General features: G+C 46.5%; 2 protein-coding genes across 5 annotated transcripts in view; one reads left to right on the top strand and one right to left on the bottom strand.

Moving 5' to 3' along the window:
• The window catches only part of Ppt1 (palmitoyl-protein thioesterase 1), a 28,163-nt gene extending 22,359 nt beyond the window's left edge, over positions 1-5,804 (top strand). Inside the window, exons 6-9 of the mRNA XM_050161396.1 lie at positions 439-529; positions 1,346-1,444; positions 3,014-3,085; positions 4,911-5,804. Coding sequence (XP_050017353.1) covers positions 439-529; positions 1,346-1,444; positions 3,014-3,085; positions 4,911-5,033 — 385 coding nt within the window. The 3' untranslated portion in view covers positions 5,034-5,804. The remainder of the gene's footprint in view (positions 1-438; positions 530-1,345; positions 1,445-3,013; positions 3,086-4,910) is intronic.
• A 58-nt stretch (positions 5,805-5,862) lies between these two features.
• The window catches only part of Cap1 (cyclase associated actin cytoskeleton regulatory protein 1), a 28,213-nt gene continuing 10,306 nt past the window's right edge, over positions 5,863-23,769 (bottom strand). For 2 of the 4 annotated variants that reach the window (XM_050161323.1, XM_050161321.1), the window contains exons 2-13: positions 19,538-19,659; positions 18,598-18,698; positions 16,911-16,988; positions 14,900-15,043; positions 14,733-14,818; positions 12,642-12,747; positions 11,342-11,519; positions 8,935-9,119; positions 8,640-8,763; positions 8,426-8,508; positions 7,960-8,103; positions 5,863-6,961 (exon numbers count right to left, since the gene is read on the bottom strand). In XM_050161323.1, the coding sequence (XP_050017280.1) occupies positions 6,878-6,961; positions 7,960-8,103; positions 8,426-8,508; positions 8,640-8,763; positions 8,935-9,119; positions 11,342-11,519; positions 12,642-12,747; positions 14,733-14,818; positions 14,900-15,043; positions 16,911-16,988; positions 18,598-18,698; positions 19,538-19,649 (1,425 nt within the window). In that variant the 5' untranslated portion in view covers positions 19,650-19,659 and the 3' untranslated portion in view covers positions 5,863-6,877. Of the gene's footprint in view, positions 6,962-7,959; positions 8,104-8,425; positions 8,509-8,639; positions 8,764-8,934; positions 9,120-11,341; positions 11,520-12,641; positions 12,748-14,732; positions 14,819-14,899; positions 15,044-16,910; positions 16,989-18,597; positions 18,699-19,537; positions 19,663-23,769 lie in introns of all 4 variants that reach the window. The other 2 variants (XM_050161322.1, XM_050161324.1) reach the window with 1 other exon arrangement.

The following is a 23,769-nucleotide window of genomic DNA, read 5'->3' as shown; positions in this document are numbered from 1 at the left end:
GGATGGCTAAATCTCCTTGCCTGGCTGAGGAAGGATGGGGGTAATAATGGAGAGGAAGGGGCGTCTTACAGGATGACTAAGAAGCAGAGGAGAGTAGGGAGGTGGGGCTGTGCGGAGGGACAGCCTGGGCCACTGTGATTAGAAGGAAGCCAAGTATTGATGAATCTCTGTGAAAAGCCAAAATCTTTGAAATTTGGTCCTTGATAGACAGAGAATCCCCAAATATTTGGACTTTCTCTATCTTCCAAATGGCCTGTCCCCCTCTCAGTAAGATAGATGTCTTGTTGACAGGTCTACAAAGTCATCCCTATGAGAAGGCAAGGTTTGGGACATAGGGGCTTTGATCCTTCATCTTTTGAAGTCTCTTGGTTGCCTAGGCACTGGAGCATGCCCCGAGCATGCTGACAGAGAAGCACCTTCGTTTCTTCTCTTCCTCAGCCTGGTGCAAGCACAGTACTGGCATGACCCCATCAAGGAGGATGTGTACCGCAACCACAGCATCTTTCTGGCAGACATAAATCAAGAAAGGGTAAGCACCCAAACTGCTCCCATGTTAGGCGTTTCTTTCTGGCCATCAGAAAGAAATCAACCAGTGCTCATTTACGAAAAATACCCCAAGCAGAAGCCAAGAACCAAGGGTTTTGAATGTGAAAGGCAGTACTCATGAGTTCCATCTGGCCCTCCCTCCCTGAAGCCCTCCACTTTCTTCATGTTGAAGCAGCAGAATGAGGTGACAGTAGGTGGCCTGCTGGGCAAAGTGGGGATTCACAGCTGCTGACTTCACAAAGCACATTTTTTTGTTTTTGTTTTTTCAAGACAGGGTTTCTCTGTGTAACTGCCCTGGCTGCCCTGGAACTCGCTCTATAGACCAGGCTGGCTTTGAACTCACAAAGATCCACCTGCCTCTGCCTCCAAGTGCTGGGGTTAAAGGTGAGCACCACCACCGCCCGGCTTAGATGGGACTTAAGAGACTCTAGAAAAGGCAGAGACTGTACCCAAGCATGAGCATGGTTTGGGACATTCTGGCCAATTGAATGCTTCATTTTATGTGATGGCTAAGTAGAGGGCATTTGTTGTTTGAAAGAAAAGTTGAAGAGGACAATAAACAAAAAAGGTCAGGAAACAATGCTGAATCTGGTGACAGAACAACCCAGAATTCTGTTTGTTTGCCTTGCTTTGAAGCCTGTGACCCAAGTGACTAATGTATATAGAGTACGTGGGCAGAACTCACGGGAGAATCCAGCCTGGCTGATAACACGCCAGTCAGACGGCTTTTCAGGGAAGGCTGGACTCTGAATCGCTGCCTGAACTTGACAGTAGCAACCCCGCACTACTGCTCTTCCAGAGTGTCAACGAGTCCTACAAGAAGAACCTGATGGCCCTCAAGAAGTTCGTGATGGTGAAATTCCTCAACGATTCCATGGTGGACCCGGTAGACTCTGAGGTGAGGCACGCGGCCACAGTGTGCCGAGAGACTGTAGGGAGTCAACGGCACCAACGGTGGCGGCCACAGTGTGCCACAGTGTGCTGAGAGACTGTAGGAGTCAACGGCACTGGCGGCGGCTGCTTCCTGGGCAAACCTGTCCTCCCACCAACTTTGCACCCAGGAAATCAGCTGCAATCCCCTAGTTGCACCCAGAATTTTAAGTAAATGTGGTACACTTTAGTTTTAATCAGGTTCTCAGAGATATGTCCCAAAAGGGATTCAGAATGACTAACCCCATATTTATGAACCCCTAAGCTTGATGTCCAGGTCTGCCTTGATTTAGAGGTAACAATCTTTACAGCTTCGTCTCCCATATTTTTGTTTTGAAATGTCCCGAACCTTTTTGGAGGCTTCTTTCACGAGCCTTCATCTTTTGAATGCTTTCCCTTGGCTTCTCCACCTGACAAACTACTGTTCTTTTGCTAAGGCTAAATACAATGTCACTTCCTTTAGGACACTGTCCCTACTCCCAGAATTCGGCTCTCATTTTAGTGGAGCCCTCACTCTGTAGCCCGGGCTGGCCTCGAACTCGCATTGATCCATCTCCCTCTCCTTTTGAGTGCTGGGAAGACTGAGAGGAAGAACCACCAGCTGCCTCAGCCGAAGCTCTGCTCACAGTCAGACCACGGCTGGGAGAGGACGGCAGCCTGAGGGCCAAATCTCACCATATTTTTGAGTGGCCTATGAGCTCAGAATTTTTTTCTTTCTTTTTTAATATTTATTTATTATGTATACAATATTCTGTCTGTGTATATCCCTGCAGGCCAGAAGAGGGCACCAGACCTCATTCCAGATGGTTGTGAGCCACCATGTGGTTGCTGGGAATTGAACTCAGACCTTTGGAAGAGCAGGCAATGCTCTTAACCTCTGAGCCATCTCTCCAGCCCCTGAGCTCAGAATTTTTACATATATAAATGACTGGAGGAAAAAAAATCAAGATATTTTATGCTATGAAAACTAGATGAATGCCAAATTTCCAAATGCATTCCATTAGAAATCCTTGCTCGGGCTCATACTGTTGCTCCCTTTGCATCACAGTGCCAAGTAAGAAGCCACAACCACGTGATTCTCTATCTGACCCAGTGCTGAACAACAAACTGCTTCTGTGCCTGCTAGACTGGGAGTCTGGGGAGGGGCTTATGTATTTATCCTCGAATGACTGGGGCGGCCCGGGGGCTTTCATTTGCTGTCAGAGAAAGAGTCCTCCCTCAGGATTGGCTGTTAAAATGAGATGACACGATATACCCGTATGTTACGTATGCTGGCACATGGCTGTAGTTCTAGCATTCAGAAGGCTCAGACGGATAGCTTACCAGGTTAAGATCAACCTGGGCTACACAAGGGAGTTCCAGGTCCCCAAAACCAAGGCCCCACTCCCATTCTTCCTTCTTGTTTGCTATGTTGCATATATTACAGTGTTCATTTTGCTGGTAGTTTCAGGTACTAGCTACAGTGTTCATTTTGCTGGTAGTTTGAGGTACTAGCTAGCGTCGAATCTGACCTATTCTTTTTCCTTCTCTCCTGCAGTGGTTTGGATTTTACATAAGTGGCCAAGCTAAGGAAACCATTCCTGTCCAGGAGAGCACTATATACAAAGAGGTAAGAGAAGGGGCTGGAGAGATGGCTCAGAGGTTAAGAGCACTGACTGCTCTTCCAGAGGTCCTGAGTTCAATTCCCAGCAACCACTTGGTGGCTGACAACCATCTGTAATGAGATCTGGTGCCCTCTTCTGGCCTGCAAGTGTACATGCAGTCAGAAAACTGTACACACACACAAAAAAAAAAAAAAAAAAAAAAAAAAAAAGAGGTAAGAGAGGGAGTGATCTGCCTTGGGAGGTTGACACTGTTTCTGTCATCAGCCTGGCTCCTGGAGCTGCTGGGCCCTGTTTGAGGGCAGGCCCTTGCCTTGTTTGTCCTAGAATACTCGTGAGCCATCTGACTTGGGCCTTACTGTTAGTGCTTGTCACACTAACTTCCTAGGCGCTGGTTTACAGCTTTTTACTGCATCTGTTTTACTTTTGAAGAAAAGGTTTGGAGCTGGCTTCCTTTGCAGAGTTTACTACAAATTCCAGAAGCCTCTAAGTAAATGCAGACAATGGGCGAGATGTCAGGCTACCTTAAGATCTGGACCTGGGCTGTTTTTCAAGCAGATGTTACAGTGTTTCACCACATCCAGTGTGGCTTGCCACAAACTGAAGAGTTTATACTTTATACTGGAGTTGGACTCACAAGCACCCAAGAACCACACCTGACTCATTTACTTCAGTGTGTCCCCGCAGTTTCAGAGGCATGGTTTCCTCTGCTTTTCTCATACACGTGGTGTGCCTATGGGTGAGTGAGGTCGGAAGAAAGGGAAGCTAGTTTCTGGCAGCCTTGGAAATTACAGCCAAGATCCTCCTTATCATGAAACTCAAACCCAGGGGTAGACAGACAAGCAGCGGCTTGTTCTACCTCTAGTCTCTTCCGGCAAGAGACTGACAGCCTGGCTATTGGGGGATGGCACTCTAACTGCAAGCCAGTAACAGGTCCCGAGTTCATGATCCTGAGAATTGGATATGCTTATCTTAAAACATTTGACCAGTTTTCTCCTGTCTTTGGCTCAGTCCCACTTCACAATAGCTGTTCTGTGCCGGGTTTGCCTGGGGCTTGTCCAGCTGCTTTTCAGAAAGTTGACTACAGGCACTGGGGTGCAGCTCAGGTCCAGGGGTTATTTCTAGCACCTTGCAGGGGTTAGGAGTGCAGCAGAATCAGAACAATCTCAGCTGCATATTAAAAAAAAAAAAAAAAAAAAGACAGCATCTCTATGTAGTCCTGGCTATCCTGGAACTCTTTATATAAACCCAGCTGGTCTTGAACCCAGAGACCCACCTGTCTCTGGCTCCTGAATGGTAAAATTAAGGGAATGGGTCACTATGCTGGCTTACTCCCCCCCTCCCCCCCCAATGCATACGGTGCTTTATCTGCTAGTACACCTGCATGGCAGAGGAGGGCATCAAATCGCATTATAGAAGCGGTGTGAGAGCCATTATGCTGTTGCTGGGAACTAAACTCAGGACCTCTGGAAAAGCTGCCCATGCTCTTAACCACTGAGCCATCTCTCCAGCTGCCATGTATTTTTAATGCTTAGAGGTAGCTGAAGGAGCCAGGCATAATAGTAAAACAGTAAAATCCCCCTTGCCACTCAGGAAGCTGAGGCAGGATTGCTGCAAGTTCGAGGCCAGCCTGGGCTATAAAGCAAGACCTTAGCTCAAAAAAAACAAAACAAAATCCTGAAAGGAAGCATCCTTTCCCCTCCCCCCCCAACAACACAGCTCTATTTTAATACTGAAGGGAAAATGTACTTTGAGACGAATGCTGTACACATTGTTGTTAGTCTAAAACCTTCCATTAAGCCCTTGAATTCATTATGGCCTTTCTCTCTACAGGACCGCCTGGGACTAAAGCAAATGGACAAAGCAGGAAAGCTGGTGTTTCTGGCTAAGGAGGGGGACCATCTTCAACTGTCTAAAGAATGGTTTCATGCCCACATCATACCTTTTCTTAAGTGAAGCCCTTGTGCTTTGCAGCAGAGCTCAGGAAAGCCCAGCTCTCCATGGCCGACCCTGATCTCTAACCTAGCTTGCAATCAGCCCTCCTCTCCTGTTATCTAACATGCCCTACTTGGAAAGATCTAAGATCTGAATCTTATCCTTTGCCGCCTCCTAGAACCATATGGTGTTGAATTCAAATTTAATTAGCTAATAACCATGGCGATTGTTTTACGACCTTGTGATATGGTCAGGCTTCCTCTTGAGAAGGGAGTCTGCTGTTGCAGATCAATCATTGTGTCCAAAGGAGACAAGAAAATGAAGCAGGGAGACAGGCTGAGGGCATAAACCCACACAAATCTGGATCAAATAAAAGCCTGAGGTGCTCGTGCAGCACTCTCGGCGCTGCTGCTGCTCGGACAGCATTGCCTGCACGATTCTGCATCATTTCCTAAGGCTGTCTTCCCATCTAAGGGTTGCCTTCTAGTGGCTCCTAGCAGTCGCTCCACAGGCCTGCCTTCGTGTCTCCACAGAACTCACCTTGAACCCTCAGTGATAAGAATTAGTCACAAAACGAGGGAACGGCTAGCAGGGTGGCTTAAGAGAAGAAATGCACTTTTTTTTGAGACAGAATCTCACTCACTTTGTAGCCCTAGCTGGCCGAATCCACCCCTTGCCAGTTTTCCCTTTTCTCAAATCTACGCTTCAATAACAAGATACGGGGTAGGGGCAGGCAGTGGGAGGGTGTGACGCTCACTTTACAGGCTGTCTGAAATAAAGAGTAGTTTCTTACCCTTGTGTCGTTTTCCAGTGCTTTCACATCTCAGTACAGATGAGGTAAATAACTGAACAAGTTTGGTATTAACTTTATTCTATTTTCTGTATAACTTTAAGTACATAAAGGTTTATTTCCACAGGCCTCAGGAAACGGGCAGAAGTCACAGGACAATCTCTCTTCCCACCAAAAACAAAACAAAAACTTTGCATATTTTGGTCAGTGTGTCCTAGAGGGAGAGCTGGGATTTACAATGGCAATGCTGTGCAAGATTTGTACGGAAATCAAGACCCAGACAACCTGCAGTGGAGGTCTCGCCCTGCTCAGGGGCCCGCAGTGAGGCGCTAAGCTGCCGAGCATGACGGGCAGGGAAGAGGACCGCCAGACTCCTTGGAATGGTGTGCTGCTTTGCTTTGCTTTTTAAGCTGGCCCCGTGAGAACCAAGGTGGTCATCCCAGAGGGAGGAAAAAGGGTTGAGACTTTTTCCCCTCAAAAATGGTACTGCTACTGCAGCTGAGAGCAGAAAGCCTGCTACTTTGTGGTTGAGGCTGACCCAGAATGGAATGCAGAATGAAGGAATGCTTTTAGGAAACAAGTCTGCTTGGAATGCTGTGTGGCAAGCCTTAGCCTTTGGTCCAGTGCAACCCTGGCCTCACTTCTCAGCGATGAACAATTAGATTGGTTAGAACCTTACGGAGTCACACTGGCTCCTGCTGCCGCCATGCTGGCTGTTAAGAGTAGAACACATTCTGATCTCTTTGTTTCCAGGATGTTTCCCCCCAAGGACTGTGTGTTGGTAGAATGACCCCCAAAGCTGAAAGCTCCAGCCTGGGCCCGCAGCTCTTAAGCACGGACTGCGGTGCAGCTGCGCTGGTGCGGAGCCATGCACCTTCCCGCCAGAGATCCACTGACCTGCTGTCCCGCCCATTCTCAGCCTGAGGTATATTCAGTGAAGGCAGGTAGCTGGGCTTCTCAGAGCAGAGATGCAGTTTAAGAGCAGAAAGGTAGAGGAAATCTAGAAAAGAACCGTCTCCATACAGATGTATCCCATGGTGTGAAAGGGGAGGGCGCAGGACCCGCGGGCATTCGCTTATCCAGCGATCTCTGTCACTGTGGTGACCAACTTCTGCCCATTCCACAAGGTCTTGAACTGCTCAGGGACTGGAAACTCGTTCTGTAAAAAAGAGGTAACAAGTCGATGGAAGTAGAGATGGCTCAGCGGTTAAGAGCCCTGGCTGCTCTTGGAGACCTGGGTTTGATTCCCGGCACCCACAGGGTGGCTCCCAACAATCTGTAGTTCTGGTTCCGGGTGATCCGACACCCTCTTCTAACCTCAGGCACCAGTCACACATATGGTGCAACTACGTAATACAGACAAAGCACTCAGCCACAAAATAAATCCACAAATCAACAGACTTAGGAGGTAACATGTTGGAATCCTGCCTATAGAATGAGCTGGGCGGTTTCTGTTTCGCACCTCTGCCAATGCCCGGCTTCCACTTAACCGTGAGAGCAGTGTAGGGTGGTGTGAGACAAACCTCACCAGCAGCCATGCTGCACTGTGCTGCCCACTCTCTGGTGATCTACGACCCTGACAGGCTTAGCCCTAGACACCAGCTTTATGGGGGGGGGGGGGCTCTGACTCTCAGTGAGCTGAGAAAGGCAGGAACGACCCTCCCCTTGGAGTCCCTTCACAGAACTAGCTGGCTTCTGTGTGCACTGTTTTGGATTTACCTACAGAATGCAAAATGTCCATCAAATAGTTTTCTCTAATTCCTTAAGTCTTTGGTTTCAAGAGACAGTTTTACTACGTAACCCAGGCTGGCCTCAAACTCAGACTCCTCCTAGCTCAGCCTCCTGAAGGTAGGGAATACATGTGCATACCAAGAGGCTCAGCTCGTTTCTTCCAGTTTTAATATCATGTTCCTCAGGGATATAATTTAATTGGTAGAGTGCTTGCCTAGCATGCAACAAAGCCCTGGGTTCAATCTTCAGCAGCAAAGAAACGGCCCTGTGCTATATCCCAGCATGTGGGAGGCAGAGGCAGGAGGATCACCAAAGAGCTCCAGGCCGGCCTGGAGTACAAGAGGCTGAGGCAGAGGCACAGAAAGAGAGAGAGAGAGAGAGAGAGAGAGAGAGAGAGAGAGAGAGAGAGAGAGAGAGAGGACTTACAAAATCTCCGCCTTCTGTAGGAATGAGGACGTTCATCTCAGAAGATTTGGCACTGACTATCTCACAGTCCAGGGAGTTCTTGCTCAGGTAAGCATGGCAGCCATCTGTTTTGTTAATGGAAATGGTTGGCACTTTTCCCATCACCTGTAGAGAAAACCAAGACAACTGAGTTCCAGCAGAGAAGGGCAGACTAAGCTGTGGAGAGAATGTTCACTGTTTTAAGTGATCGCACTACCCCCCCCCCCCCCCCCCCCCCCCCCCCCCTGCACAACAACTATTAGAAACAGATGCGCTGGGCTAAGTCCTGGAAAGCGCTTCCTTAAAGAGCTGACTTCTGCCACATGCAAACCAGCTCAGCTTACAGACTTTGGAGAATCAGATTCCTGCCCAAGGAGCATCTGTGAGTCTGCTGTATCTATCAATTAATTCCTCAGGGACCAAAAGGAGGAGCCGAGATATCATTTACCTGAACTTTGACATCTCTACTATTGATTATCTCCACAATGCCCACCACGTCATCAAACACCAGGCCGAGCTTCTTACAGTTATCTAGGAGAAGCAGATCAACAGTGTAACTGCAAAGGACAGAGTGGAAGGACTTCCACTTCCAAAGAGGTGGAAATGACTGTAGCCCTCTCGGGCTCTAGGTCAGACCTGCCTAGGGCAGCAAGGAGACTCACCTACTGTAATGGAGTTAATTTTGCCCTTGATTTGCAATGTCGTGTTGACACACTTGTATATGTAAGCCACCTGTTTCAGCTCAGTGTCCTCAATCAACAGGTTGGAGACATTCTCCTGGTTTTCCTATGAAGGCACACCCCAGGATTCTTAGCACAAAGCACACATCCACAAAACCAACACCTCATCCCAAACCTTTGTTCCTCACTATCAGCCATCCCCTGCACACTTCAGCTGAATTCTGGGTAAAGCACCACTGCTCCGCCCCCTTCCCAGAGCCCAGCCCCTTTAACTCACCACTCGCCACTTCTTGCCTTCCAGTTCCAGCACAGCTGGCTCCTTCTTTGGGGCTGGTTTGGGGGAGGGGCTGGTTTGGGGTTTAGGTGCAGAGAAGGGTTTGGGGCCACTCCGAACTGGACCACTCTGAGCTTTCAGGGCAGGGTTCTTGTGAGTCTTCATGTCGTCAGATACATGTTTCAGGGCTGCAAGAACACACAACAGCTACCTTGCTCCTAGTCTTCATACCAGAGCTGGGGCCGAGGCAATAAACAAGGCCTGCTATCACTAGTCCTTAGCAGAAACTTCAAGAACCCAAACTCGGGAGAGGCCATCTTGCAAGCAGTTTTGGAGAAGTGCTTTTATGATTTCTCTTGTCCTCTCGGTTATATGGTTTTATTAAAAAGCAAAACAAAGGCAGCTGTGTGTGTCAAAGGTGAGGAAGGAACAAGAATATGCAAATACATAAAAACAATCTAGAAAGGTATGTGTCAAGTACATACACATAGAATATGTATGTATGTCATAATAAAAAGAGGAAATTATGTCACAGTGAAGAAAATCTAGGAAAAAAAGCCTCCTATATAGCAACCCCTCCTAATCAAGTGTGGGCATTTTGGTGGTTCTTTTTTTTTTCTTCTTCTTTTCTTCTTCTTTTTTTTTTTTTTTTTTTTTTTTTTTTTTTTTTTTTTTTTTTTTTTTTTTTTTTTTTTTTTTTTTTTTTTTTTTTTTTTTGAGACAGGGTTTCTCTGTGGCTTTGGAATCTGTCCTGGAACTAGCTCGTGTAGACCAGGCTGACCTCGAACTCAGAGATCTGCCTGCCTCTGCCTCCTGAGTGCTGGGATTAAAGGTGCCACCACCACCCATTGGGCATTTTGTTACTATGTATTAATTAAACATAACAGGTTACACTGTGAGGTTTTCATACATGTATAAATATGTTTTGATCATATTCACACCATTACCTTCTGCTGTCCCCCTCCACTCCTGCTGCTCCCTTCCTTCCCCACAAGCCCCTTCTACTTTCACGTCCCTATGTGTGACACATAAGCTTCATCAGGCTTGCTTATAGGAGCATGAGTAAGAGTTTATTTATCTATCAGCTCTTTTCTGTGATCTAGTCTTTTTCTACTCATACTGTTGTATTTGGTTACAGCCATACAAATTGTTAATATTCAACTTTTTAAAAAAAAAACTCATTTTTTAACTTTTTTTTTAAAATTTTGGTAAGCAGGCTGGCAAAAGTATGCTGACTACATAAACCAAAAGTGAGTGCCAGTTTTAGCTCTACCACTGCTTGTGGTTGTAATATATTCACTTTTGGAGGTAGAAGCTGTTTTGTGAGGACCTTACAGCTGGTGGGAGGACCGTACAATCTACCTTCCTCAGTGGAGCTGGATCTATGCATCCCCATAGCTGTTCCAAGAGGTAGCAGTTACATACTAGATTGTTTGCTCCTTAAACATTACACGGTTCCTTTGGTGGAAAAAGTGTAACATGGCTGCACAGTCTGCAATCAAGAGGCCACACCTCAGTTAACAGCATTTCCCCTAATGCTGTGTTTCCCTAACCACATCACTAGTGGTGTCTATAAATAACAGTCTATGACTGTTTCATATATTGTTACAGTACATTCTTAGTCAAGGGTTGTACAATTCAGAATTCCACCAGCTAGGTAGAGAAGTGTTCACTTTCTCCAACAGTAGTCCTTTGTATGCGAATTTCCCATGAGGCAAGTATAGATCCTCTGAGATGTTAGCATCCCGACACAATGACTTCAGAGACCATGGGTATTTACAATGTGGCAGGCTCCGGGAAACCTGCTAGTGCTGAGCTGGCTAAGAAGGTGCCCTGGACATGCTGCTCACGCTGCCCAGGGACTCACTGTCATTACCCATGTTGAATTTTTACTCTTTAAAATTAAGTATTCACTTTTGCATTTATTAGAGGAAGAGAAGGGAGTCAGAGGACAACTCCCAGGAGTCAGATCTCTTCTTCCACCAAGTGGGTCTCAGGGGTCACACGCAATCCATCAGTCAGGCTTGGGGGTGAGCTCCATTACCCACTGAGCTAGCTGGTCTTTCATTAAGAATGATTCTTGTGGGCAGGAGGGACTCATGCACTGTGTGCCTGTGAGGGTGAGCAGACAACCTGACACTTCTCTTCACTTTGTGGGCTCCAGGGACTGATTACCAGGCTTGTGCTGCAAGCACCTCTACCTACTGAGCCACCTCACTGGCCCTTCAATCACAACTCAATTCAAGTTTGATGTCCCTTTGGATAACTTGAAGGCAAGTGGCACCCCAAATGAATGTTCCCACATGCAAGCCAGAGTTCTGGTTTAGATAGAATAGCTGCTGTTGTGTCTGGTTGGTGGAGTCTAATCCAAACAATTTGCTTTAACAACTGCTCCTGCCAAAATACTCACCATGTGTGATGCTTTCCCCCTGATTAATCTGTGCAAACAGCGCTGAGCGGGAAGCAGAGTCGTCGGAGCTGGAACTGGTAGGGACTGGAGGAGGAGGTGGGCCTGGTGGGGGTGGAGGGGGACCTGATCCAACGGAGGGTCCGGATGGCAATCCACTTAGTTCTTTTGCCACAGGCCCCTGAATAGGAAGTGCAGGGAATACAGTCATCCTTCTTCATTTGTTGTGCTCTGGGTATTTATTATAGCATTCAGCTTAGTAATTTATAATAGGGGTCTGTCTTGGTACTTTTGAAATTTATTTTTAAATTACTTTTTGATTTTATTATTTTATGTACATGGGTATCTTGCCTCATGCATATCTGTGCACCACATGTGTGCCTGGTGCTCAGGGAGGACAGAGAGGGTGTTGGAATTACAGACAAAGTTGCCCTATGGGCCTAGAGAATCAAAACCAGGGATCAGCCAGTGCTCTTTACTGCTGGGCCATCTGTCCAGCCCCATCTCTCATTTTTTTTTTTTTTTTTCCCCGAGACAGGGTTTCTCTGTGGTTTTGAAGCCTGTCCTGGAACTAGCTCTTATAGACCAGGCTGGCCTCAAACTCACAGAGATCTGCCTGCCTCCGCCTCACGAGTGCTGGGATTAAAGGCGTGTGCCACCACTGCCCGGCTTTCCATTTTTTTTTTTTAATAGATTCTGACTGGCTGTGATATGGGCTGATACACTTATTTACACATTTTTTTTTCTTTTCTGAGACAAGGTCTCATGTATCCCAGACTGTCCTGGAAGTTACTATGTAGCAGAGGCATAACCTTGAAATCCTGATCCTCAGATCTCTATCCCCTGGGATAACACATGTGTGACGTCATGACTTGGGAATTAAGCCCAGAGCTCCTTGCGTGCTAGGCTAGCACTCTACCAACTCCCAGAGCCTTGTATTTGTAGTGTGTGTGTCTGTGTGTGTGCGCATGCACTCGCATGTGCACGCAAGGGAGCAGATGCACCTTTATTATCTGTATTTTTTAATTCCTTGAAAGCTAGGATAGCATGACTCATTCATCTGTATCTGTCTTCCAGCACCAGCCATTGTCCCTGATCAGTATTTAGCATCCAGGCCTGGGGATGGACTTCAGCTGGATGCTTGCCTGGTGTACATGAAACACTGGGTTCGACTCCCAGCACTCTTTAAAAGCTGTCGTGAGGGGGTGTACCTGCCATCTTAGCACTTGGCAAGGGGAAACATGAGGATCAGAAGTTCAAAGGTTATCCTGGAGAGAACGAGAAAGAAAGAGAACTAACTAACCGTCTTGCTCCAGGCCAGGCTAGTGGTGTGGAACTCCTTGATATAAGCCTGCAGTTCTGTCCATATACTCAAGTAAGCTTTGACCCAGTCGACATGCTTCTTATCCCTGGGGAAATTGAAAAAAAATTCCAGAGAATGATAATAACTCCAGACCCCTCCCGTCCATGAGTTCACATCTTCCTGCTGCGGCATTTCTTAGGCTCTGCTCAATGGCAGCTTCCCTTTTATCAATTATAGTTTTGTTTTTAATTATTTTATGTGTATGAATGTTCTGCCTATATATTTGTATATATACCACGTGTGTGCCTGATGCCAGAGGAGGCCAGAATAGGGTATTGGATTCCCTGACTGGAGATATGGATGGTTGTGAGCCTCCAGGTGGGTGTTGGGAATCAAAGCAAGAGTCCTCCCCAAAAGCAGTTGGTGCTCATAACTGCTAAGCCATCTCTTTAGCCTCTTATCAATGATGTTTATCTTAAAACAAAACAAAACAAACAAAAAAACTGGGCATAGTGAGCATGCCTTAATCCCGGCACTTGGGAGGTAGAGGAAGTGGATTTTTAAATTTTAATTTAATTTTGAATTTTTAATTCAATGCCACCCCAAATGATCTACAGATCAAGTTCCAGGAGAGCCAGGGTTACACAGAAAAATGCTGTCTCGAAACAAAACAAAACAAAAGAACCAAAACCAAACCTTACTCTCTTATTCTAACTAGAATAAACTCCAGGAGAACAGGGACAATGTGTTTATTTCTATCTTTGGCAGCAGTGTTTAATCAGTGTTTTTTTTAGGACCAGAAATGTGTTTCTCTCAAAATATATCATAGGCAGAACCTAGTAGCAAAGTGGTAAAGGCAGACATTTGTGCAGGAAGTCATAGTGGAGCCAAGATTACTCAAGTATTGCCATGGAATTGAGGGACTGCATGAGCCCAGTGCCTTCTGTCAAAATGTGCTCCCAGCTGGGCAATGGAGGCACATGCCTTTAACCCCAGCACTCAGGAAGCAGAGGTAGACAGATCTCTGTGACTTCGAGGCCAGCCTGGTCTACAGAGTGAGTTCCAGGACAGCCAGGGCTACACAGAGAAACCCTGTCTCAAAAACAAAAACAAAAACGGAACAATAAGTGTTTATTATAGAAGACACTGTGTCCAGAATGATCCCTTCTCTTTCTAAATGTTAGCTGGAAGACTGTGTGATTACTTAGCCCAAGACCTACTTTGGTCAACTATAAAATGACAGGGTAGATTCCAGGCAGAGTATGGGTAATTCCAGGCTGCTAGAAATATTAAAGAAAGTTGTGGTGTTGTGGGATACACGTCACACAAATGAAGACTTATTTCTTACACAGCTAGTCAACAAATGTCTCCTGACTGATCCTGGTCTGGATAGCTATAGAGCTAGTAATTGTAGTCACTCCAGCTCAAAATTAGCAATGAGAAGTCACTTAGGACTAGCATAACTATGTGGTTAGAATGCAATAACTCCCTTCTACTTAACACCGACGTTGGCTAGGCAGCCTTATCTGAATATGTGAATATACAAGATAATTTTCTAGTTAAGTCCTACTGACCCCTTTGCCACAATACCACTACTGAGACACACCAACAGAAGAACAAAATCTGATTCAAACAAGCAACTCCTAGGCCTGGAGAGATGGCTTGGTGGTTAAGAGCAATGGTTCCTGCTCCAGAGAACCCATAGTCAGTTCCCAGCACCCACAAGGCAGCTCACAAAATCTGCAACTCCAGCTCCAGGGGATCTGAAGCTCTCTTCTGGCTCTGAAGGTACCAGGCACATACAAAGTGCAGACGCACATACAGGTAAACAACCAAATCAGAATAATTAAAGAGGGGCAACTCAAAAGGCATTAATCCATGTTATCTCCAGCACAACCCCTACTCTGGGAAAACTAAAGACTAGAAGCTGAAGCGTGTCTGCGTTCAGGGCGGAAAAGAAATGAAGGCCCCTGCCTGCAAATGTACTTTCTGTGAGCTGGGGTCCACCTAGCTTCCCACAGAACAGCCCTGAAGTGGGAGAGCCAGCTCAGAAGACCTCTGCAGGAGCCACCTGGGCAGAGGCAGACTCACACATCTTTGTACTCCTTGAGGACGCGGTTTGTGTAAAACATGGCAGCATCAGTCATCTCTTTCACAAAGGGGCCGGGCTTTGCAGCCTGCAGAGAAAGAAGCAGTCGGTGACCAAGAGCCCCAGCAGCTGTTAACTCCCTGCCCTTAGTCGCTCCCTTCCCTCTTACCAGAGCCACCCAGCCCAGGGCCTGGATGCTTTCACTGACAGCTGACAAGTGATTGAAAAACTTGCTGCCTCGGTTCTTCTCCCGGAAGGTTATGACTTCTTGGATCTGCTCCGAGATGGGTGCCAACAAATCAGAAAGCTTATTCTAGAAGAGATGAGGGAAGACTGTGGTTAGTATTTCTATAAAAGCTGTGTGTGCTCATCAACTCTTGATTCTGAAGGTAGAGACTCTTCTACGTAGCCTAGACTCCAGATACTCCTGCCTGGAATTATAACCATGTGCCAAAATGCCAGATGATGCAAGAATTTGTTACAGTCTACAACGAGCACACAGCTAGGCTTCGTAGCCCTCCTGCCTTGAGTCATATAGCTAAGACACTGCTCACACCCTTCCTCTGCATAAAGTTTCAACTCCTCAGGAGGGACTGTGCTCAGGATCCATATTCTCTACCAGGAAAGCCCACCATTCCGGCCACTTGTCTCTTCTGACCCACTAAAAGAAGATGCCACTTTATTTTTGTCTTTTTACTAATGTTCTCTTTTTCCACCTATGCAAATGCTTCACGTGCAGCCACTGCAAGCGCCGGTATCATGTGTCCCTATAAGCAATCTTGGCACCTTACCATACACAGCACTGCAAACTGTCACTGGACCCAAGAATGTTCTTCCTTTCCTTTGTTTCTCTGTGGGACAGGGTCTTATGCAGCCCGGGCTACTCTTTACGTTAACAAAGGATGTCCTAAACTCCTCCTGATCGTCTGTCTCTACCTCCCAAATGTTAGAATTAACAATGTAATACCAAGCCTGCTGCAAATATGCTTTTCTTTTTCTGTGTCTTTGTCTGGGTTCTCCTTTGTCCTCAAGGCACCCCGCACCACACAGCAGCTGCTGAATAGAGATCTGGTGTCAAATGCCGTCAGTAATGCTGCCTCTCCAAGCTGCTTAGCAAAATGGATGAACCTCGTGTTTCCATTTTTTGATCCTCCCTTCAAAACTAAGTTTCCTAACCATGTCAGTTCTCAGCTCCTACATGCACACAGCCTAACAGAAGCCTGAGAACGTCTTCTCTACAGGACCAGTCAGTAAATATCTGTTCCCAGAGAACTTCACTTCCAGCCGGGCAGTAGTGGCCCAGGCCCTTTAATTTCAGCGCTTGGAGGCAGAGGCAGGCAGATTTCTTGTGAGTTTGATTCAGCCTGGTCTGCAGATCGAGTTCCAGGACAGCCGGGCTTATTTCACAGAGAAACCCTGTCTCAAAAAAACAAAAAAAAAAAAGGAAAGAAAAGAAACTTCTTTCCATTCATGGGGAGCAGGTCAGATTGGCTTGCAACCTGTGGCTTTGCTAATCCTTGGTCTAAAACATTACATCTTGGCTGCTTTATTTATTTAAGAAAGTATGAGCTTGGAGAAAAGACTTAGATAAAACATTTGTCACTGAAGACAGACACTTAAATTACCCTGCATTATTTTCACATCACTTAGGCATGGCATGGATCAAGCGTTTTACTCTAGCTTTAGCAAGGTTTGTTTATAAGCTTCTATGATTAGGAAAGCCTAGGACAGAAGAATCTTTCCTTCTGAGAAAACCCTCATTTCTCTAACTTGACTTTCCACATCTGGTAGCACAAAATGCCGAAGTAAAAGTCGAGTTAAAGGGAGACTCTGAGAGCAGTAAAGGAGAAAGGGAGAAAGCAGTAAAGAAAGTTCCAGAGGCTTGGGTGCTCCACCACAGCCTTGTCCACCCAGCATAAAACCAGAACCACCTCTGTTTGCTGAGAGAAGCAGCAACGTCCCAGGGGCAACTCAAGTTATGAACAAAATGGCAGAAAACAAAAGTCAGCAGGGACCGGTAAGTACCCAAGGCACTTCCCCTTGAGGGCGCTCGATGCGGAATGACTGGGTATTACTACAAGTATGATAGGTCTATTAGAGCATGTTGTGACAGCCGCTTGGAGGTTTCTCAGTTTGCCTTGAGCCCTAGAACAAACTAAACCACCTTGTAATGAACTTACACCGGCTGGCTGCTGGCACTGAGAAGCTGTAACCAGGAGAGCTCGTTCCAACTTCAGGCCTGTGTGGACCATCTCTGCCTGCAGGAGAAAACAATCAGCTATCCATGACACATGACAACTGGAGAGGTCCTGCTAAGTATAACTTCCATGTCCACAGGCTCTGGCAGTATCCAAGCCTAGCATGCGGTCTGCCTTGTGGATTCTAGAGTTCAGGGACAGATACCAGAATCAGTTTACTACTGTTCTTGTTGGAACTGTTAAGGTCAGATCGCCAGGGCTGGAAATGAGGATAATCATGACAGCTTAGGTGAAGGAGGGTCAGTGAGTTCATATGAGGTGCTTTGGGGTTTGTTTGGTGAGGAGCTTGGCACAGAACCCAGGGCCTGTGAGTGCTAAGCAAATGCTCTACCACCGAGCTAATAATATCCCCGGCCCATGAAAATGTGTTTAAATTTATTTTTATTTTTATCCATGTGTCTCTGTGTGCATACCCTTCCTTGTGTGCAGATCCCAATTAGGCCACAAGAAGGCGTCAGACCCCCTGCACTGGAGCCATAAGTGGCTGTGAACCACCTGATGTGGACGCTAGGGAGAGAGCTCGAGCCATCTGCAAGAGCAGCAGCATCTCTCCAGCTCCTTACTTTAATTTTGATGTTTTGAGATGGGGTCTTACTTTCTAGCCTACCTAAGGAAACCTAAAGACTGTGGCATCCTCCTGCCTTAGTCTCCCAAGACTAGGATGACAGGCAGGAGCTACTACATACATCTGGATCTGTACTTTCAAAGATAAAAATGACATATGTTTTGAAATTTTGTTCAAGGGGCTGAAGAGGACTCAACAGTTAAGAGCTGCAGCTGTTCTTCCAAGAGACCGACCCACAGTTAATTCCTAGAACCCACCGGGGCTCACACCATCCCTAACTCCCACTTCCAGGGGATCTGATGCCTTCTTCTAGACCACGGGCACAATGCATACAAGGGGTATACAGACATGCATGCAGGCAAAACACCTGGATGCATAAAAAAAAAAAAAACTTAATTTCTTAAGTTCTTTCCCAAATGTTACAGAACTGTCCGAAGCTCCACAGAGCTGCTCAGGGCCAGCTAGAAAGGTCCTCATATGGTTACTGTTCCCAGATGATCATTCAGTGCCCCGGCAGAAAGGTGCTGGCCCCAGAGAAGCAGAATGTATATGTGAGTGTGGGATGTATATGTGCCGGTGGTGATGACAATGAAGGAGGCAGCGCATGAAGGGTGGTGGGAGGACAGGCATCTGCCACTGCCTACTCTGTTTCTCACAGGGGACTATAAGTAACCCATATTAGCATTAGCTAATAACTATCAAGCATGGCTTCATAAGTGCTAAATCAGGATAATGAGCCTTTTGAGTAAGGCCCCCCCCCCCCCCGCTTGGTTATATAACATGAAGATAAGACTACAAATGCCTTCTTCACCACAAAGATGAACATGGCTATATTTATGAACAAACAAGCTTTCTCATAAAAGAAACACACAGACCATGTAATAAAAACAGGAGCCTAGAAAAATGAAATCGTTTCTGTGCCCGGAACAAAGAAGGTAGAAGGAGTCAGGAGGTTCCAGAGGGCTCGTAAGCCGAGGGTGAAGGAGATGTGAGGAAAGCCGCCAGTCCTTACACAGGAAGGAAAAGAAAGGCCCGCATCCTTACGTGTTTCTGCACGTCTCCCCCAATCTCCTTACTCATCTTCAAGTACTCTGCCACGGGATTGGCAAGCAGCGAGTCAAAGGCTTGCACATATGGAACAGCTCCTGGGGAGGCAGACATACAAGAGGAACCATCAGTCACGCAACAGAAGGCTTAAAAACTTCCGTGGGTGGTGTGTGCTGGCATGTATGTGGACATCAGAGGACAGCTTCAGGTCTCTGTCCTTGCCATCTGCTTTGACACAGCAACCCTTCTTGCTCAGGACTGCACACACCTGGCTGACAAGCCCATGAGCTCCCAAGGAGGCAAGTTCCTGTCTCTGCTGCCCATCTCGACACGGAGTCCTGGGATCACAGACACATGCTCCTGTGGCCAGCACTAAGTGGGGTCTGAGGATCTGAACCGAGTTCTCAAGCTTGTTTGGCAAGCATTTAACCTGCTGAGCTATCTCCCCAGACAGGACATGGTTCTTAAAAGGGGAAAGTCAAGGAGACACAGTGCAGAAAAAACTAGAGCAGCAGCCGGGCAGCAGAGCTCTGTCTCTACCGCCATCACTAACGGCCTCTGTGGCATCCTTCCTCTCTAGGCTAAGTTCTTCATCTATGAAGTGAAAAGAAACATAATGACCCCCCCCCCAGGATTCCTTCAGCTCCAGCGCTCTGTGTCCACTACTGTATCGGCAAATGGTTAATCGGCCAAATCATTTAGAAATAAAAAACTTTAATATCATCTATCATTTGACAGAATGACTGAAGTCATCCTGCTAAAGGACAGGAAACATCACACAAGCAGGAAGTTCTTGTGTTAAAACTACTTAACCACAGACCTCCCTGTGCCAAGTCACTTCCTTCCTGATCTGTCACAGGAGATGAAGGGAGGTGGGCTCTAAAGAAGAGAGTTCACCAGGCAGGGACAACACAAGCACCTGACGGGTCTGGCTTACCTTTTGAAGAGCTGTCTCCGTAGCCACAGTGCATGTCCGAGGAGTGTGACACCGCCTCCAGGCGGCCCACTGCCCTCTCCAATCTTTCTACAAGATTTTGCATGTCGGCCATAATGTTCCACCTGCTGGAACAGATCAGATGTTATGTGCTATTTTAATATTATACCCACATGGGGTGAGAAGGATGCCAGTTCTGCGGAACAGGATAATTTAGTAATAAAATACAGTGGGAAAGTCATCTAGAAAATTTGCAAAACTAAGCAGACTTCATTACGTAAGAAAACAACTCAGAAAAAAAGTGTCCATTAATGCAAATCTTATTCAAATACTTATTGAGTACTTAGCATATACTAACAATTATTTGTGTGGGAATTTAGAATTTACAAAGTATGGTCATATAAATTTTCTCAGGTTAAGCTTCCCCTACAACTATCTGGGATAATAACAATACTCCTTTGAGGTGGGGGGGAGCCCAGGTCTTCAATGCTAGGCAAGCACTCTCCCACTTAGTCATACCCCCAACCCATTACTGAATTCTTATCTACTGAAATTTATTTTGAGCGACAGCCAATGACATGTCTCCAGTCACTGATCACCACAGAAGCCAACATTCAGATCTCCTGCTACATGTTTGTACCCCACCCCCAATTCTCTGCTGTCTGCAGTGGGACGTCACAGACCAAGATAAATAGCATCCTTGCTGACTTGAAGGTTGAGAGAGGGTATTTAACGTATACATTAACAACTACCCAGCGAATGGGAAAAGCTGAAGATGACAAAAGCTGCAGACAGGGTGGCATGGGGTTGCGGAGAAGGGCGAATGCATCAGCTGGGAGGTCAGATGAGGCTATCATGAAGCTGCTATCTGAGCCAGGCTCCAAAGAGAATGGGTAGGGTCTAGATATGCAGCCAGGAAGAAGAGGACAGACCTGACGGTTTGTTATAGACTTGTCCCTTCCTGAACCAGCCTTGTTCACTAAGACCCTAAAGAAGGAGAAAGTTGCTGATCTAATTGGACTCTTACTCTACTCTCCCATCCAGATCACTCACCCTGCAGGTTAGGCTGGAGGTGTGCAGTCCGTCTTTATGAACCATACACACTGTGCAACCACAGAGGGACAAGGGCCCCGACTACACACCCACGTGTGAAGCATTTCCTATCTGCACCCATACAAGGTAACTGGGAGTGCAGAATTTCAGCTAAAGCCTTGACTTAAATTCCGATTAATCAAAACATTAAGTAGTTCAAATAAATGAAGCTGACCCGACTCGGTGACTCCCACAACAATTGTGATTCTTCCACAAAATCAGAGTTGGCACACCAGGTGTCTCCCTCTTCCACACTGGCCTCCCTGTGCAGGCGAAAAGCAGCTGACCAGACAATACAGCCCCTGTCTGTTCGGTTTGCAGGTCCTGTCTCCCTGGACCCAGGCGCTTGTTACCAAACGTTATTTAAGAGTGTTAGTGAGAAAAAAAATAAGCGTGAGAAATCGATGCAGCCTTTCTGTTTCCTGACCTGAAGAAGCGGATAAACCTCTAGGCCTAACCCTACTCACAAGCACAGACCGGGAACAGCAGACACTCGCTCTCCCTCACGTTAGCAAAAGCATCAAGCAATAGCCATCCTGCTTCCCTGCTCCATTCTGGGCAGGGCACTCATACACAATCCACACTATAAATCTAGGGGAAGAAACTAAATCCCGAAGCTCTCATCCATGCACAGCGCTCAACTGTACAATGTGCTCTGTCACACACAAAGGCAACCAGTGAGGCCAGTGCTAATACAGAAAATGCAATACAAACTGCGTAGGACTGTACATGCTAACCACAGCTCTGAAAACTAGTATCATTTTATTTTAAGATTGGTTTTTATTTTACATGAATGGGTGTTTTGCTTACAAGGACATTATGTATGTAGATGGCCTTCAGAGGCTACAACAGGGGGTCAGATCTCCTAGAACTGAAGCTACAGATAGCTGTGAGCTGCTATCTGGGTGGATAATTGAACCCAGGTCCTCAGGAAGAGCAGCCAGTGCTCTTAACCACTGAGCCATCTCTTCAACCCTGAACACTCATTTTAAAAGTTCAATAATAACTCTTCAGGGGCTAGAAAGACGTTCCATGGTTAAAAGTGTGTACTTCTCTTTCACAGGACCTGAGTTCTGTTGCTAGCACCACTTCAGACAGTTCCTAATGCCCTGGAATTCCAACTCCAGGGGATCCAGTGACTTCCAGCCCCTGGGACACATACTTACACAAATACACATAATTAAAGAAAAAAAGAAATCATTTTCCTCCAACTCCCAAGATGCTAAAGATGACTCTAAACTCCAGGTCCTCCTGCCTGCACCGCCCACATGCTAAGATTACAGGCATGAACCACCTACCTGGCTAAGGCTACTATTTATAGCTAATCTCTTCCCACTAACCAAAGACAGAACCCCAGGACTTCGGGGTTGTTTCTGTTTGTTTTGTGGGAATAGGGTGAGATTTGATATGTTATGGGAAGGAATGTCCAGAAGTAAAGGGTCTGAAAGACAAACCAAATGACACAACTCTCTCCTCCCAAGAACTCAGATTACAGGTGAGCCACCACTTCCGGCAAGACACACTTCTCACCCTATACACCCCCTTCAGGGTGGCCATGTCCACTTGACCCCCGCCTTCAACTGTTGTCACTGTAGAAGCACACCCAATCCACTCGCAAGCACCATCCGTTAAAACTTCAGAGCAGCATATCCAAATCAGGCCATCCTTCTGGGACTCAGAGTTAACTCAGAGCCACCTTCCACTTAGACATCTATACCTGACTGTCCCTAAGGCACCTCAAACTGAAATACAACCCCTCATCTTCCCAGCAATCCCTGTCCACACTGTCTCAGTGATCCTGCACTGCCTGACAGTCACATAACGGCCCAAGCTGTAACCTGGAAACCATCAGCTTCATGAAATATTGTCTGAAATAAACCCATTACAGCCTCTATTTTGTATATCTCAAGAACAGATAGATGTCCCTTGCCTTCATCCTGACTAGGAGAAACCACTGAGGCGTTGCCGTGACTGCTGCCGTGACCTCCTAGCTAGTCTCCCTGGAAGTCAGCACCATGCACTTCACCCATCTCACAGGCACATGTCATTAGGACCTATTTTTTATTTTGTGTAGATGTGTGTGGATGGGGGGGGGGGTGCAGAGGACAATTTTCGGGTGTTGATTCTCTCCTTCTAGGTAGGAGGTTTTGAGGCAGGGTCTCTCAGTGTTTCTTGCAGTTGCATCATGTATGTGATCTTTGGTTGACTCTCTTGCCTCCGCCTCCCACCTTGCTGTAAGAATGCCTAGATTACAAATGTGAGCTCTAGCATCCAGCATCTGGTTTTTTTTCCAATATGGGTTTCAGGAGTCAAACTCAGGCAACAGGTTTGAGCAGTGTGAGCGTTTACTCACGAACTATTGCCCTGGCCCATAAAACTAACATGTTTTTGTTTGATCCCATTTAGCTTTGCCCTCAGCATCAGGCTGAAGTTGAAATGAGCCTTTCCCTAAGCGAGCCTTTCATTCTCACCTGTGCTCACCTGGTTCCATCTCTCACTCCACCTAGCTCAACCACGCTACAGCAACCAGGACTTTCTTGCATTTCCATAAAAAGCCATGTCTTCTTTCATTTATTGGCCTGGTTGCACTTTGCCCTATCTCAGGAACTCTTATTGTCCTTTAAGACTCAGGTAAGATATCACCTACCTAAAAGAGCGTGTCCACGTATGTACTTTCATGATACTGTGGATTTATCTCTGCCACCACACAGAGGTTTAAAACCATTTCTTCTTTATTTATTTATTTGTGTGTGTGTGTGTGTGTCTATTTGGTTTTTCGAGACAGGGTTTCTCTGTAGCTTTTGGAGCCTGTCCTGGAACTAGCTCTTATAGACCAGGCTGGCCTCAAACTCACAGTGATCTGCCTGCCTCTGCCTCCTGAGTACTGGGATTAAAGGCGTGAGCCACCACCGCCTGGCTTTAAAAATATTTTTAAGTGTTTACTTACTTATTACATATATACCGTTCTGCCTGTATGCCAGAAGCAAGCACCAGATCTCATTATGAATGGTTGTGAGTCACCATATGGTTGCTGGGAACTGAACCCAGGACCTCTGGAAGAGCAGTCAGGCTCTTAACCTCTGAGCCATCTCTCCAGTCCCCTAAAGTCATTTCTTTTTTTTTTTTTTTCATATTTATTTATT

This window comes from Alexandromys fortis, unplaced genomic scaffold (genome assembly GCF_014885135.2).
Source record: "Alexandromys fortis isolate MF-2015 unplaced genomic scaffold, M_Fortis_MF-2015_v1.1 scaffold_122, whole genome shotgun sequence".
NCBI lineage: Eukaryota > Metazoa > Chordata > Mammalia > Rodentia > Cricetidae > Alexandromys > Alexandromys fortis.
The sequence above is the reverse complement of the archived record's forward strand: the minus strand, read 5'-3'. Positions and strand labels throughout refer to the sequence as shown.